Source organism: Macaca nemestrina, chromosome 1, assembly GCF_043159975.1.
Source record: "Macaca nemestrina isolate mMacNem1 chromosome 1, mMacNem.hap1, whole genome shotgun sequence".
NCBI classification, from domain to species: Eukaryota; Metazoa; Chordata; class Mammalia; order Primates; family Cercopithecidae; genus Macaca; species Macaca nemestrina.
Window position 1 is genome coordinate 60925818 of NC_092125.1, and position 15883 is coordinate 60941700.

The 15883-nt window shown below is 51.0% G+C and overlaps 2 protein-coding genes across 2 annotated transcripts; both read right to left on the reverse strand.

Moving 5' to 3' along the window:
• Window positions 1–1972: 1972 nt before the first annotated feature.
• On the reverse strand, window positions 1973–9912 carry LOC105484749 (tubulin alpha-8 chain-like; the record flags this gene model as incomplete). Its single annotated transcript, XM_071068574.1, is given in 6 exon segments — window positions 1973–5229; window positions 5232–5430; window positions 8923–8960; window positions 8963–9357; window positions 9359–9466; window positions 9779–9912. Coding segments are annotated over 6 exon segments (963 nt in total), but the record flags the coding sequence as incomplete, so codon positions are not given.
• Window positions 9900–15672, reverse strand: LOC139355341 (tubulin alpha chain-like). Its single transcript, XM_071078212.1, has 3 exons — window positions 15472–15672; window positions 12622–12857; window positions 9900–11523 (listed from the first exon to the last, which is right to left on the reverse strand). Exons 1-3 carry the CDS (start codon window positions 15475–15477, stop codon window positions 11514–11516), a joined length of 252 nt encoding a protein of 83 aa, XP_070934313.1. The 5' UTR covers window positions 15478–15672; the 3' UTR covers window positions 9900–11513.
• Between the last annotated feature and the right edge of the window lie 211 nt (window positions 15673–15883).

A 15883-nucleotide genomic window follows, 5' to 3' on the forward strand; every position in this document is an offset into this window, starting at 1 on the left:
CCCCCTAACATCTCAAATCCATGGTGCTCAACAAATATTTGAAAAAGAAATCCAAACCAAGGTCATTCAGTCCTGTAACTTTTTCTCTAGTTCCTTCCTCCATTCCAAATTCCATCTACAAGGTAGTCGAGATCACCCAAATATAACGTGCTCGTGTTTTCCATATTTTTTCCTGTAAGTCTCTGCCTTGAACCCTGCCCTGTACCCCAACTCATTGTCAGTATCTGGTGCAAGTGCCAGTCCTCCTGGAAAGCTCCCTTCGTCTTGTCTGAGGCTGAGGCTTCCTGTGGCCTCCAGGCACTGAGCATATGTCTCACCCACTCTACTGAGCTTTAAGCAGAGGGAAGACAGAAAAAGAGCAGCTTCCTCACTGCAGGTGGGTGTACTAGTGCAGGACACTGAACGCCTAGAAGCAGCAACATGAGTCACATCACAGGATCTCAGATCTGAAGGTGGGGATACAGGGTAGAGCTGAGAATAGCACAAGTCTTCATGAGGGAAAAGTTAGGCCCCAAGATCCTGTCTTTCACTTTACACAAGCAGACAACTAATGCATCCAACAGAAAACAAGTTTACACCCTGGGGCAGTTAAATCTAAAACTCTGGCCTCAGATACAGCTTAGGCTATAGGTGAGGAACCAGACTGAAAGCTGGGCAGAACTTACTGAGAGTCTGCACTACAGAGAAAAAGAAAGAGTCAAGGTCTCCTGTCCCATCTATGCATTCTTGGAGGTCAGAAATGGTTGGATTTCTAATAGGGACCGGGCACTTTGGAGGTGCTCTGTCTTCTCTTAGGCCACTTCCCCTTAGTTTTCAGTTCTGCATCACCAGAGTAACCACCCTCCTCTACAAGGACTCCATGGAGCCAGCTGAGCATGGGGACCTGGGTCTTGGGGGAGTTATAAATGGAAGCCAATGTGACCTGCAGGAAGTCATCTAGGTTTAGATCTTGTTATGGCCAGGACTAGGACTAGAGTCCATCTGCTGCATCCTCCAGTAACAACATCCGTGAGAAAGCCAGCCCAGGAAGGGCAATGCTTACCTATGCTCATGCTTTAAGTAGAATAGTTGACCATTGCACAATATGGGTTTGAGAGGCATGGGTCCACTTAGATGTGGCTTTTTCTTTTTCTTTTTTTTTGAGACGGGGTCTCGCTCTGTCACCCAGGCTGGAGTGCAGTGGCCGGATCTCAGCTCACTGCAAGCTCCGCCTCCCGGGTTCACGCCATTCTCCTGCCTCAGCCTCCCGAGTAGCTGGGACTACAGGCACCTGCCACCTCGCCCGGCTAAGTTTTTGTATTTTTAGTAGAGACGGGGTTTCACTGTGTTAGCCAGGATGGTCTCGATCTCCTGACCTCGTGATCCGCCCGTCTCGGCCTCCCAAAGTGCTGGGATTACAGGCTTGAGCCACCGCGCCCGGCCAGATGTGGCTTTTTCAATACAAGTTGCATTGAGTGTGCCTGCCTTCCCTTTTACCTCTTCAACCCTCTTTTGCCTCTGCCACCCCTGAGATAGCAAGAACTCCTCCTCTTCCTACTCAAGGTAAAGATGAGGATGAAGACTTTATAATGATCCATTTCCATTTAATGAACAGTAAATATATTTTCTCTTAGATTTTTCTCTAGCTTACTCTCTTATAAGAATGTGATATGTGGCCAGGCGTGGTGGCTCAAGCCTGTAATCCCAGCACTTTGGGAGGCCGAGACGGGTGGATCACAAAGTCAGGAGATTGAGACCAGCCTGGCTATCACGGTGAAACCCCGTCTCTACTAAAAAAACACAAAAAACTAGCCGGGCGAGGTGGCGGGTGCCTGTAGTCCCAGCTACTCGGGAGGCTGAGGCAGAATGGCGTAAACCCGGGAGGCGGAGCTTGCAGTGAGCTGAGATCCGGCCACTGCACTCCAGCCTGGACGACACAGCGAGACTCCGTCTCAAAAAAGAAAAAAAAAAAAAAAAAAAAGAATGTGATATGTAATACATTAATAATATGTTAATTGGTTGTATTATTGGTAAGGCTTCCAGTGAATGCTAGGTTATTAATTAAGTTTTGGGGCAGACAAAAGTTATACGTGGATTTCTGACTGCACAGGGTCAGCACCCCAACCCGTGTTGTTCAAGGGTCAACTGTGCTTGTTAAGACTCCAAGAGTCTCTAAGTTTCAGGTCACAACCCCAAGACAAAGAATTTCTCTTCTCCATCCTCACCCTATCAGAGGTTCCATAGTTTGAAAGGAACCCAAGCAAGGCTCCCAAGGGACTGGGCCCTATCTGGGTTTGGAGGTGGGGAGGTGGGAGGTAAGGTCGGGCAAAGACTGAACAAAAACGCTTCCTGTTTATTTCGAAAGTACAAAGAGGGATGGGTCATAGATGAGAACATGACTTACCTTCCATTCTGTCTGGGGGCCAGGAGAAGAGGTATGGCAGCTGCTAGGTTATCCAAATAAATCGTCGAGCTTGCTACCCTCAGCTTTAACTGCTCATTCTATCTGTTATCTAATCACAGGAGAGTGCTCAGGGTTAGGAGTCCAACCCTCACCGGATGTTCGCCTTCCTGTGGCATGGGGCATGTGCTCTGGGAGGGGTGGTCTCTCTACATAATGGATGAAACTGCTAATATGTATAAATTCATGGGCCCAGTGAGAGGAAGAGAAGGAAAGAAAACATCAGCTCACTGGTTTCTGGGTGAAGATACTGGCAGAGCAGACTAGGGGCACCTGCCAAACATCAACAGATCCAGGTCCGTTAATAGGCACTTTATTTTATTTCTTTATTTTCTGGAGACGGAGTTTTGCTCTTGTTGCCCAGGCTGGAGTGCAATGGTGTGATCTCAGCTTACTGCAACCTCCGCCTCCTGGGTTCAAGCAATTCTCCTGCCTCAGCCTCCTGAGTAGCTGGGATTACAAGCATGCACCACCACGCCCGGCTACTTTTTTGTAATTTTAGTAGAGACAGGGTTTCACCATGTTGGCCAGGCTGGTCTCGAACTCCTGACCTCAGGTGATCCACCCGCCTCAACCTTCCAAAGTGCTGGGATTACAGGCATGAGCCACCATGCCTGGCAATCGGCACTTTAATAGAGTAAGTTTCTCCCACCTCTTTCCCTTCCTTCTGTGCCCTTATTCCACCTCTAACCCCAGTACTAGAGGAACCAGTAGGTTAGGAGTCTCCTGGGAACAGCTTTGGTGAAAGACTCTGGAGTAAAATAGAAAAAATCAACCGCTATAGCAAGGGAGACTTGTGTTGCTTACATGAAAGAAAGAGGGCACACGTAAGGACACATACCCACGTCAGAGCCATGCTATTCGCAAATTAAGACAAATGAACACAGTAGGTTTAGGCCCTTGTCTTTTGGGGACTATGGGGACTCAGGCAAAGGGGGAATACAGCCAAGCAGAAGACTGTCAGACCTCTCTGCTCAGAAATGCAAATACAGAGGAAAATGGTAAAAAAGGAAGAGGGCCAACACGTGGGGACTGACCAGTACACAGGGCCACAGCCCCTCTGGACCTAAGCATGCAGTTCCACGGTAGGGGCAGTCTGTGACCCTGGGCACTATGCGGTAGGCTCTGGGATTCCATCCTCTTGGCAAATACCCGCCCAGGGATCAAGGAGCAAGGCTCACAGATGCTGGGAATAAGTCTCTAGATTAACGTTAGTAACCAGTTTCCTGAAACCAAAGCAAGGCCATGCACCACTGCACTGCAGCCTGGGCGACAGAGCGAGACTCCGTCTCCAAAGAAATAAAATAATAATAAAAAAATAATAATAAAAGCAGCCTCCCTGAACCTGGACTGTTCTAGAAGGGGCCTTTTGTTTAGCCATTAACTACTGCCAGAACCTTTTACTAATACACTGATCTCTGAAACCACATGTGAGCAGAAATGGTATGCCTCTAGAACAATAGTTCCTAATTTCCTCATTAGGAACTCCGTCGAGAATAAGAGATATGGATTTCTTGATTAAAAGTCTCATAGGCACTTTTAAGATTTACTTTATAGCCAGGCATGAGGTGGTGCCTGTAGTCTACCACATGGGGAGGCTGAAGCAGGAGGATGGCTTGAGCCCAGGAGTCCAAGGCTGTAGCATGCTGTGACCACATCTGTGAGAATAACCACTACACTCCAGCTCGTGCAACACAGCAAGACCCTGTCCCTTAAAGTAAGTTGTTTTGAGGCCGGGCGCGGTGGCTCACGCCTGTAATCCTAGCACTTTGGGAGGCCAAGGTGGGTGGATCACGAGGTCAGGAGATCGAGACCATCTTGGCTAACACGGTGAAACCCCATCTCCACTAAAAATACAAAAAATTCTCCGGGCATGGTGGCGGGCGCCTGTAGTCCCAGCTACTCCGGAGGCTGAGGCAGAAGAATGGCATGAGCGCAGGAGGCGGAGCTTGCAGTGAGCCAAGATGGTGCCACTGCACTCCAGCCTGGGCCACAGAGTGAGGCTGTCTCAAAAAAAAAAAAAAAAAAAAAAAAAGAAAGGAAAAAAAAAAAAAGTTGTTTCGCATCTTCATAGTCCCAGGCTGGAGATCACTGTTTTTTGTTTTTTGGAATCTTATTTCTTGGACCCTGTGTTTGTAAGGCATCAAGACAGAGCCCTCAAGTCTAAGATGGTTGCTGTGGAGACAACCTCTACTGCCCCCTCTTGGTCATCAGACGGGAGGAGTGGTTAGAAGTGCTTGACTCCTTGTGGCACTGAAGTCCAGCAGTTTCTGTCCCAGAATGCTGGGGGCAGAGAAACTTTTGGCAGCTTTCATCAGAACCTCCAGAAGGCTTACTCTTCCTCGAAGTGGGCTGGAGACAAGGGGGTACACATAGGGACCCCTGTGAAGTACTACAGCCTGGGTGCTGAGCTGGCGAAGAGCTGTCAGGGTGGTCCGCTCACACGGGAGGGAAGCAGTGCCAATCCTATACTAGACATGCCCTGGCTGGAGGCCCTAGCGGCAGAGGCCACCCTGCCCTTTAACTTAGAAAGACATCAAAGGAAGCTGAGAAGCTTAAAGATGGCCCACTGCCTGGGCAGAATTCCACAGAGTTCCACATTGCTTGCAACATCCATTGTATTTGTAGGGGGTCAGGGAACAGTGGAATGAGATGCACAACTGTGGTGCGAGAGACCAGGTATTACACGTGCCAGGACCCCTAGAACTCCTCACGCTCATCCTCGCTGTCCAAAGATTCTGTGCCTACTTCATAATCCTTCTCCAGGGCAGCCAGGTCCTCTCCGGCCCAGAGAGCTCCCCTTCCTCCATGCCCTCGTCCACATACCAGTGCATAAATGCCTGCTTGGCATACATCAGGTCAAACTTTGGGTTGAGGCGGGTCCAGGCCTTGGTGATGGCTGTGGTATTGTTTAGCATGCAGACTGCCCGCTGCACCTTGGCTACGGCACCCCCGGGCACCACTGTGGGGGACTGGTAGTTGATGCCAACCTAAGAAGAAACAAAGAAGTATAAGCACCTGGTTCTGTGTTTCCTGGAACGGTAGTATAGGGATCCCCATAACTGGGGAAGGGGCGTTTGTCAACTTGTAAGAAATAAAGGGCCGGGCGCGGTGGCTCAAGCCTGTAATCCCAGCACTTTGGGAGGCCGAGACGGGCGGATCACGAGGTCAGGAGATCGAGACCATCCTGGCTAACACGGTGAAACCCCGTCTCTACTAAAAATACAAAAAACTAGCCGGGCGAGGTGGCGAGCGCCTGTAGTCCCAGCTACTCAGGAGGCTGAGGCAGGAGAATGGCACAAACCCGGGAGGCGGAGCTTGCAGTGAGCTGAGATCTGGCCACTGCACTCCAGCCCGGGCTACAGAGCAAGACTCCGTCTCAAAAAAAAAAAAAAAAAAAAAGAAATAAAGATAGAGGAAGATGATCACCACCACAAGGAAACAAACAAGTCTAGAATGAGGGAGCTTCTGCAAGACAAGACTAGTGCCTTCACAGTCACAGTCAAGAAAAAGGGGGCAAGGTGCAGTGGCTCATGCTTGTAATCCCAGCACTTTGGGAGGCCAAGGCAGGTGGATCACCTGAGGTCAGGAGTTCGAGACCAGCCTGGCCAACACGATGAAACCCCAACTCTACTAAAAATACAAAAAAAATTAGCTGGCCTCGTGGCAGGCACCTGTAATCCCAGCTACACGGGAGGCTGAAGCAGGAGAATCGCTTGAACCCAGGAGGCAGAGGTTGCAGTGAGCCAAGATCGCGCCATTGCACTCCAGCCTGGGGGATGAGTGAGACTTTGTCTCAAAAAAAAAAAAAGGAAGGCCGGGTGCGGTGGCTCAAGCCTGTAATCCCAGCACTTTGGGAGGCCGAGACGGGCGGATCACGAGGTCAGGAGATCGAGACCATCCTGGCTGACACAGTGAAACCCCGTCTCTACTAAAAAATACAAAAAAAACTAGCCGGGCGAGGTGGCGGGCGCCTGTAGTCCCAGCTACTCGGGAGGCTGAGGCAGGAGAATGGCGTGAACCCAGGAGGCGGAGCTTGCAGTGAGCCAAGATCACGCCACTGCACTCCAGCCTGGGCGGAAGAGCGAGACTCTGTCTCAAAAAAAAAAAAAAAAAAAAAAAAAAAAGGAAAAAGGGTGGACTCTTATGCTAGGAGACAAATAAGCATAATGCCTGCTCCTTGATTAGATCATGACTGAAAAATTGACTATAAAAAAACATTTGTGGGCCGGACACAGTGGCTCACACCTGCAATCCCAGCACTTTGGGAGGCTGAGGTTGGCTGATCACTTTGAGGTCAGGAGTTCAAGACCAGCCTGGCCAACATGGCGAAACCCCGTTTCTACTGAAAATACAAAAAATTAGCCGGGCGTGGTGGCGCATGCCTGTAATCCCAGTGATTCGGGAGGCTGAGACAAGAGAATCGTCTGAACCCTGGAGGTTCGGTGAGGTTGCAGTGAGCTGAGATGGCACCACTGTACTCCACCCTTGGCAACAGAGCAAGGCTCCATCTTCCCCCACCGCCATCCCCCCGCAAAAGTAGTGAGTTTAAATGGGTCAGTAAAGCAAAAATAAAAGAAACAGACCTAGATGTTAAATCCAGGTAGTGGCTATATGGGTGTTAAATGAACTAGTATCCCTACTTTCCGGTAGCCTAAAAAGTGTTAAAAGTTAGGGAAGCTCTCCAATTAGACCTACTTTAACCATTTGTCTACCCAGAATATGTTGTTTTATTTTTTAAGAAACAGGGTCTCGCTCTGTTGCTGAGGCTGGAGTTGGGGGTGCAATCATAGCTCACTGCAGCCTCGACCTCCTGGACCCCGGTGATCCTCCCACCTCAGCCTTCTGAGTAGCTAGAACTATAAGCACACACTAGCACGACTGGCTAATTTTTTTTTATATTTTGTACAGATGGAGTCTCACATTGCCCAGGCTGGTTCAAACTCCTGGGCTCAAGCCATCCTCCCACCTCTGCCTCCCAAAATGCTGGGATTACAGGCCTGAATCACTGCACCCAGCCCAGAATATATAATACATTTTAGTGTTTCTCATCCTCAAAAAAAAAAAAAAAAAAAAAGTCAACGTCCCATTAGTGTCTCTGGGGACAACAAGCTGAGCATGTCCTAACGGCAGTCAGTTCTTCCTGTAAGCAGCTAAAGATCTTCCTAATATGGAAGCAGAAACAGTCTGCTTCCCAAAGATATCCTACCCTGCATTTCCATTTCTGAGCTACAGGACAACTCTTCCACACTAGCAAGCAGCTATTATCCCTGCCTCTCCTCCTGTTGTGGTCATGTCCACAGCAGTGTCATGGGGCAGGAAAATTATATATGTTTTCTAATGCCACAGGTACCGTCTTTAATCTTTCTGGAGCCTTACCCCAGAACAAAACCCATAAACCAAACTAGGTCATATGCCCAGCACCCTGGGAAGGTCAACCGATAACAGGGTGGGGCATAAATGAGTGCTTCTTCCTCATTACTGCAAAAGGAAGAGAACGCATTTACAGACGCAGAACACAAGAAGCCTCTGACCTGATCCGCACTTTCCCCATCATCTGATAATGGGTCTCTCTGGCTTCTAAAAGCCTTCCCTTCTGAGCAGGAGCCACAGCATGTGGTTATGTCCCTAGCACAAGTGACGAGGAGGCCATTCTCCCCAGTGTGACTGGCAGCCCTAGGGAACGCCTTTTTACCAGGCTAAGTAAAATGAAATGGATACTTTTCCTTTCATCAAGGCAATCTTTTTTTTTTTTTTTTTTTGAGACAGAGTCTCGCTCTGTCCCCCAGGCTGGAGTGCAGTGGCGCGATCTCGGCTCACTGCAAGCTCTGCCTCCTGGGTTCACGCCATTCTACTGCCTCAGCCTCCCGAGTAGCTGGGACTACAGGCGCCCACCACTGCGCCCAGCTGATTTTTTGTATTTTTAGTAGAGACGGGGTTTCACCGTGGTCTCGATCTCCTGACCTTGTGAGCCGCCCACCTCGGCCTCCTAAAGTGCTGAGATTACAGTGTGAGCCACCGTGCCCGGCCTAGGCAATCTTTCAAGTAGAACCCACCCTGGCTTACAGTCCAAGGCCTGGTTTCTAGACCAGCCAAGATCTATCTAGTTAAAGGCATCCTCTGGCAGGGCACAGTGGCTCATACCCGTAACACTTTGGGAGGCCATCGTAGGTGGATCACCCATGCGCAGGAGTCTGAGACCAGCCTGGGCAATATGGTGAAGCCCCACCTCTACAAAAAAATACAAAGTTAGCAGGGTGTGGTGGCACAAACCTGTGGTGCCAGCTACTGAGGAGGCTGAGGCAGGAGGACTGCTTGAGCATTGAGGTCAAGGCTGCAGTGAGCCAAGATCATGCCAGTGTACTCCAACCTGGGTGACAGAGTGAGATCCTATGCATTTGTTCCTCACACCTGCTCTGTAGGAAGCTCCCTTCTCAGCAGGTATACAGGCTATGTGCTAACTACCCTTTACCCCCACTTGCCTTGAAACCTGTGGGATACCAGTCCACAAAACGAATATTCGCTTGGTTTTAATGGTGGCATTCTCATTCCTGGGCACCACTTCTTCACGGCAGAGCATGCAGCAGGCCATGTACTTGCCGTGGTGAGGTTCACACTTGACCATCTGATTGGAGGGCTCAAAGTAGGCACTGGTGATCTCTGCCACTGAGAGCTGCTCATGGTAGGCCTTCTCAGCTGAGATAATGGGTGAGTAGGTCACCAGGGGAAAGTGGATGTGAGGATAGGGCATCAGATTGGTCTGGAACACTATGAGGTCCACATTGAGGGCACCGTCAAAACGCAAGAAAGTAGTGATGGAGGACGCAATCTGGCTGATGAGCCAGTTGAGATTGGCATAGGTAGGGCACACGTTGTGGCAGCAGAGATCATAGATGGCCTCGTGGTCTACCATGAAGGCAGTCTGAGTGTTCCAGTGTGGTGTGGGTGGTCAAGATGGAGTTATAGGGTTCTACAGCTGTCATGGACACTTGGGGGACTGGGTAGATAGAAAATTCCAACTTGAGGCTGGGCGTGGTGGCTCATGCCTGTAATCCCAGCACTTTGGGAGGCTGAGGTGGGCGGATCACCCGAGGTCGGGAGTTTAAGACCAGCCTGACCAACACGGAGAAACCCCGTCTCTACTAAAAATACAAAATTAGCCAGGTGTGGTGGCACATGCCTGTAATCCCAACTACTAGGGAGGGTGAGGCAGGAGAATCGCTTGAACCTGGGAGGCAGAGGTTGCGGTGAGCCGAGATCACGCCATTGCACTCCAGCCTGGGCAACAAGAGTGAAACTCCGTCTCAAAAAAAAAAAAAAGAAAATTCCAACTTGAACTTCTTGCCATAGTCAACAGAAAGCTGCCCCATCACCAGGAAGGTAAAGCCTGAGCCAGTGCCATCCCCAGAACTATGGAAGATCAGGAAGCCCTGAAGCCTGGTGCACTGGTCTGTCTGGAGTAGGCGATAACATCACTACTTTGGCCTACAAAAGTGCTGGGATGGCAACACCCCATCTCTACAAAAAAATACAAAAATTATCTGGGTGTTGTGGTGTGCACCTGTAGTCCTAGCTACTCAGGAGGCTGAGGTGGGAGGACCACTTGAGCCCAGAAGGTGGAGGTTGCAGTGAGTTGTGACTGCACCACTAGTGGCACTCCAGCCTAGGCAACAGAGCAACTCTCTCAAAAAAGGAAAAAAAAAAAAAAAAAAAAGAGATGAACTACAAGAGGTTTGGAGTTCCTAGGGAAAAGATGACTTGGAAAGGCAGTGTTGTGTATATACAATGGTCGGGATGAGGCAGGACACAGGATTTGCAGTCAGAGAGCCAGGCCCTCTCTGTTTTGTTGCCGTGCCCCCTAGTTACAGCAGAGTGGGAGTGGTGGTGGCATCCTGTTGAACATACAGATTACCAGGCCTCACCTCAGACTGGAACCCAGGAACCTGCAGCTTTAACAAGTACCCCACGTGATTCTCATATAGCTGTTCCTTGGGTAAGAAAATCATCAGTCTATACCAGACACATGGGTAGTGACAGTATAAAAGAAGTCTAACGCTAGGAGGTTTTGTTTTGTTTTTGTTTTTGTTTTTGAGACGGAGTCTCGCTCTGTCGCCCAGGCTGGAGTGCAGTGGCGCCATCTCGGCTCACTGCAAGCTCCGCCTCCTGGGTTCACGCCATTCTCCTGCCTCAGCCTCCCGACTAGCTGGGACCACAGGCACCTGCCACCGCATCCAGCTAATTTTTTGTATTTTTAGTAGAGAAGGGGTTTCACCGTGTTAGCTAGGATGGTCTTGATCTCCTGAACTCGTGATCTGCCCGACTCAGTCTCCCAAAGTGCTGGGATTACAGGCGTGTGCCACCATGCCCGGCCCCTAGGAGGTATTTTATTTTCATTCTTGAGGAACGGAGCACAGAATCAGGTCACTTCCAAGTCCTCAGTCTCTACTGAGCAGCAGAGAGTAGTCTAGGCAATCCCTCTACAGCAACAGCGCCAAAGTCCTGGCTCACAGGTAGCCTCACTCGTAGTTCTCAGTGCCTCAGATAGGGGAAGGGTGAACTGGAGAAATGGTTGAGCGCTAAACAGGAGCCCCTCCCACCTGGACAGATCTGCGTAGGAGTCTAAGAACGGCAAGCTGAGCTGCTGTAGAGATAGATCAAAGGTCAAAGAAGGTTTGGATCAGACAGACCTGGCAAAGTGAGGAACCACCAGGGCAGAAGCTTGAGTCCACAAACTCAAGGCAGAGTAGGTTATTCAGGCTTCCAACTCTAGAACTGCACCCAGGACAGAAAACATGTATCCTCTTAGGAGAGAGTGAATGGACTGAGAGGCCAGAGGAATGATGTCAGGTGACAGCCCACGCTGTGGTTGCCTCCCAGCCAGGAAGAGGGTTAAGGATGCAATGACCTCCTGTAGGTGCCGGAGGCCTGCTCGCCAGTTTTCCGATTTGCTCCAGCACCAAATCGATGGTCTCCTTCCCCGCAGTGTAGTGGCCACAGGCATAGTTGTTGGCAGCATCTTCCACGCCAGATACCAGCTGCCCAGGGTAGAAGAGCTGCCTATAAATGTCAGTTCTTACCCCATCCTGAGGGGAAGAAAGAACAAAGGTAAAACAAGCTGGTTCATCCCCAAGGGAACGCCAGACACCAGAACCTTTGCTGCTAAGCCTCCCCAGGTACAACTGCCCAACAGAGTGATAATACACGGCGTCCCAGAGGCCCACTTCTTTTTCTTTTCTTTTCTTTTTTTTTTTTTTTTTTTTTTTGAGACAGAGTCTCGCTCTTGTTGCCCAGGCTGGATGCAATTGCACGATCTTGGCTCACCACAACCTCCTTCTCCCGGGTTCAAGCAATTCTCCTGCCTCAGCCTCCCAACCAGAGACCCACTTCTAAGGCTGGGTCCTGCCTGGGCCTGAGACGGGGAGAGCAGGTGGCACCTTCAGTGGTCCCTTCCCTCTGATCACAGCCACTTCATTGTGCTGGGTGAGGAATCAGAGTGGTGTTAAGGAGAATCTCACTTCACTTTTGAATGGGGTAAGAATACAGCCCAATGTAAATTTTCACCACAGAAAGAGAGAAAAAAAAAAAAAAAGAATACAGACTAATGAAGAAACCCAGTCCACCATTTAACATCTAAAATAACAGCTTTAAAAAAACGCAGGAGGGGTAGAATTGTCATGATTAGGAAACTGAGGAGATCCAGATGCAGAAGGGAGGAAGCAGGAAAGCCCCCGGAAGCCAGCAACAGCCAAGTTCACACAGGCCCACATCCTACGTGGGGGCCTATTTCAGTTAAGGCCGAGCAGGGGGCCATTATGAATGTTCTCGGCTCCCTGCTTCTTATGTAACAGGCTGCCCTCAAGAGTCTGAGGACACTGAAAAGCAAGTTTTAAATTTCTGCTTTTACATCTGCTCCTTTCTGCAGTCTGCATTCTAGGCCTGATCCCTGACTCCTATCTGGCAGTTTCCTGGCAGAGCTGTGCTAATGATCTTCCTCTCAATACAGGAAGCCTCCAGGACCCCCTCTGAGGACACAGTCTAGACAAAAGCAATAGACTTCAGACTTCAGTGCCGTTCATGGCAGGGGACTGCTTGCATCTCAAGTGTTTTCCCCTTAAACAGACATTGGCACTAGCAAAAACTATGGCCTAGGGGAAGGGGCCCCTACTCCTCCATCCACTCACCTATGACAGCAGGTTCCAGGTCCACAGACAGCCCAGGACGCAAGCTTGCCAGGCTGGGTCTCCCTGAAGAAGGTGTTGAAGGAGTCATCGCTGCTCCCCAGGGCCTTGTGGCTGGGCATGGTGCCACTGCGCTGGGTGTCGTGCTCCAGGCAGTATAGCTCCCAGCAGGCATTGCCCATCTGCACTCCGGCCTGGCCCACATGGATGGAGATGCACCCACACCGCGAGGGTGAGCCCTGAGTGGTGCAGAGCAAAAGGTGGGGACCTGAAAAGCCTTCTCTGGGAACATCCCTCGTCTTTCCTCCCTAAAGGCTGAAACTTAGTGTTACCTAGTCCAAAGTTCAGACGACTGGCCGGGTGCAGTGGCTCACACCTACTTATAATATAATCCCAGCACTCTGGGAGGCCGAAGCAGGCAGATCACCTGAGGTCAGGAGTTCGAGATCATCCTGCCCAACATGGTGAAACCCCGTCTCTACTAAAAATACAAAATTAGCTGGACGTGGTGGTGGGCGCCTGTAGTCCCAGCTACTTGGGAGGCTGAGACAGGAGAATCACGTGAACCCAGGAGGCAGAGGTTGCAGGGAGCTGAGATCACAACACTGCACTACAGCCTAGGCGACAGAGAAAGACTCCATCTCAAAAAAAAAAAAAAAAAAAAAAAAAAAAAAAATCAAACCAAAGAACCAAAATCCTGAAGACCCAGTTCTCTTTCCAGGCCTTCCCATACTTTAAGCCAAACCACCTCCAGGCCCTCATTTTCCTTCATTCACTCAGAGCTTGAGGTGGTTATGCCTAGGTTTCTGGGGCAGGAACTAGAGAAAGCCAAAACCAAACAGCCAAATCTCACTGCACAGTGTCCTCCTTGCTGTTTGGGGTGGCTTGGGAAAGCTCAGAGTCCTGTATTCCAAGACAGGCCCACCAAGAGGTTCTAGACTCAAGCACCGGGGCCTAGAAAAGGAGGTCTCCCATGGGCAGTGACTATCTCCTCAGCATCCCAAAAGGGCAGAAGACTAAGTTCAGACCTGTGGATCAACTGAGGAAGCAGCCTTGCAGTTAGAGCTAGCCTTCTGAAAGCTCACCCACAAACTCCCCTTTTTGGGGGACAGGCACCTATCCTAGACACCTGTCCCTGCCAACTGCAGTACAAGCAAGCGAATTCATGCAAGTACTCCTTAATTAAGCATCACAGCGGAGACCAAAAGACACACCCCACCTTTCGATTCTTTTCACTCAGGTAACTCCTATGATGGATAAACCCTCCCTCCCATCTTCTGGTCCTTCACCCCAACCCACAGTCTAGGGGGATCAATTTAAAAGGGCCGCGCACCTCCCAGATATTGAAGCGATCTTCTAGGATGACAGTAGGCAACAGTTTAACAGTCTTAGGAACTACCCTCCAAGACAGCCTCAGAGCCTTTAAGGGGGCTCAGAGCAGAGGCAGTGATCAAGAGGTTTCTGGGGTGCACAGGGACCTCTGTGTACCCACCTCAAGTTCTTAGGGTTTTTGTTGTTGTTGTTGTTTGTTTGTTTGAGACGGATTCTCGCTGTCTCCCAGCCTGGAGTGCAGTGGCGAGATCTCAGCTCACTTGCAAGCTCCGCCTCCCGGGTTCAAGCGATTCTCCTGCCTCAGCCTTCTGAGTAGCTGGGACTACAGGCGCCTGTCACCACGCCCGGCTAATTTTTTGTATTTTTTTAGTAGAGATGGGGTTTCACCGTGTTAGCCAGGATGGTCTCCATCTCCTGACCTTGTGATCCGCCCGCCTCGGCCTTCCAAAGTGCTGGGACTATTGGCGTGATCCACCGCGCCCGGCGTTTTGTTTTGATTTTTTTGAGACGGAGTTTCACTCTTGTTGCCCAGGCTAGAGTGCAATGGCGCGATTTCCGCTCACCGTAACCTCAGCCTCCTGGGTTCAAGAGATTCTTCTGCCTCAGCCTCTTGAGTAGCTGGGATTACAGGCATGCGCCACTACGGCCGGCTAATTTTGTATTTTTAGTAGAGACGGGTTTCTCCATGTTGGTCAGGATTAATCCGCCCGCCTCGGCCTTCCAAAGTGCTGGAATTACAGGCGTGAGCCACCGCGCCCGGCCAGTTAAGTTCTCAGTTTTAACAGAGGGACCTTAAGTCCTTGGGTAGCAAACAGGAGAAAACTCAAGAACACTGTTTTCTAGGCCCCAAGAGCTTACAGGAATCCCTAGTCAAGTATGGGACCAAAGGTCGAGGACCTCTACCTCTGGCAAGAGTCGGGCGTCCAGGACAAAGACATTCAGGGAAACAGGTTCTGAACTGGAGAAACCTGTTAGAGCTTCCCAATCATCCTGGGCCCTGCCTCCTGTGCGGGAGTATGATGTCAGAGGGAGGCGGGGACCGCAGCTACAGGCGGGCACTTCTTTGTCCAGGACCGCAGCGGGAGAAATATGGGGCAGGTCCTAGATCCCCTCCAGGCTCCTGAGCGCGCTCCGCCGCAGAGCAGACTCTGCTGCCCGACCTTGCGCGCAGCGCACAGGCGACCCCACCACGTTCTCGCCCGCGCTTTACTGCTCGCCAGCCTCCCTAGTCCTCCAGCGCTTGTGGAGCGCTCAGAACGTTTCTAGCTCGCACCGCCTCCCGCAGGGGAAGTAGGGTAGAAAAGTTGTGCCGGGACTCCTCGGGAGTCCCAGTGCTTTCTGCAGAGCCCATTTTCGCCCTGAACGTCCAAACACCCCTGGCATCCCCGCGCAGCCCACCCCACACCCTGGACTGCCGGGGCGCCCTTCCTTTCTGCGCTGCGGGACCTTCCCACCGACCCCCCGAGCGCCCCTGGCATCCTCGCCATCGTGCAGCACCCTCCCCCGCACAGCATCCCTCACCACCATGGTTGATCCAGTAGTTGAAGTTGGTGGAGAGTCGCTGACTGCAGACACTCCTCCGGTCTTCAACAACACTACGAATCCCAACGCGCGGTTGCTGGCGGGCCTTATAAATCCCCGGAGGGCCGCCGGTTGTGCCTCCTAGCGGGGGCTCCCATTGGGTCGCAGCTAGACAGAGGTCGTCCCCCACGCGACTCTCACTGGGCCAGGCCCCCACCGAGGCCCGCCCCTCTCTCCGCTATTGGCCGGCCGCTTAGGAAACATCCCCGCCGCAGAGGGTCATTGGGCAGTTTGTACAGCCAAAGGGAGGCAGGGTCTCGGGCGTCCGCGTCCTCCCGGCTAGCATAACCCTCTGCTCTGTTGGGGTGAGGGCTGGTTCTAAGAGGTGGAATCTTTGGGGAAACAGTTTCGT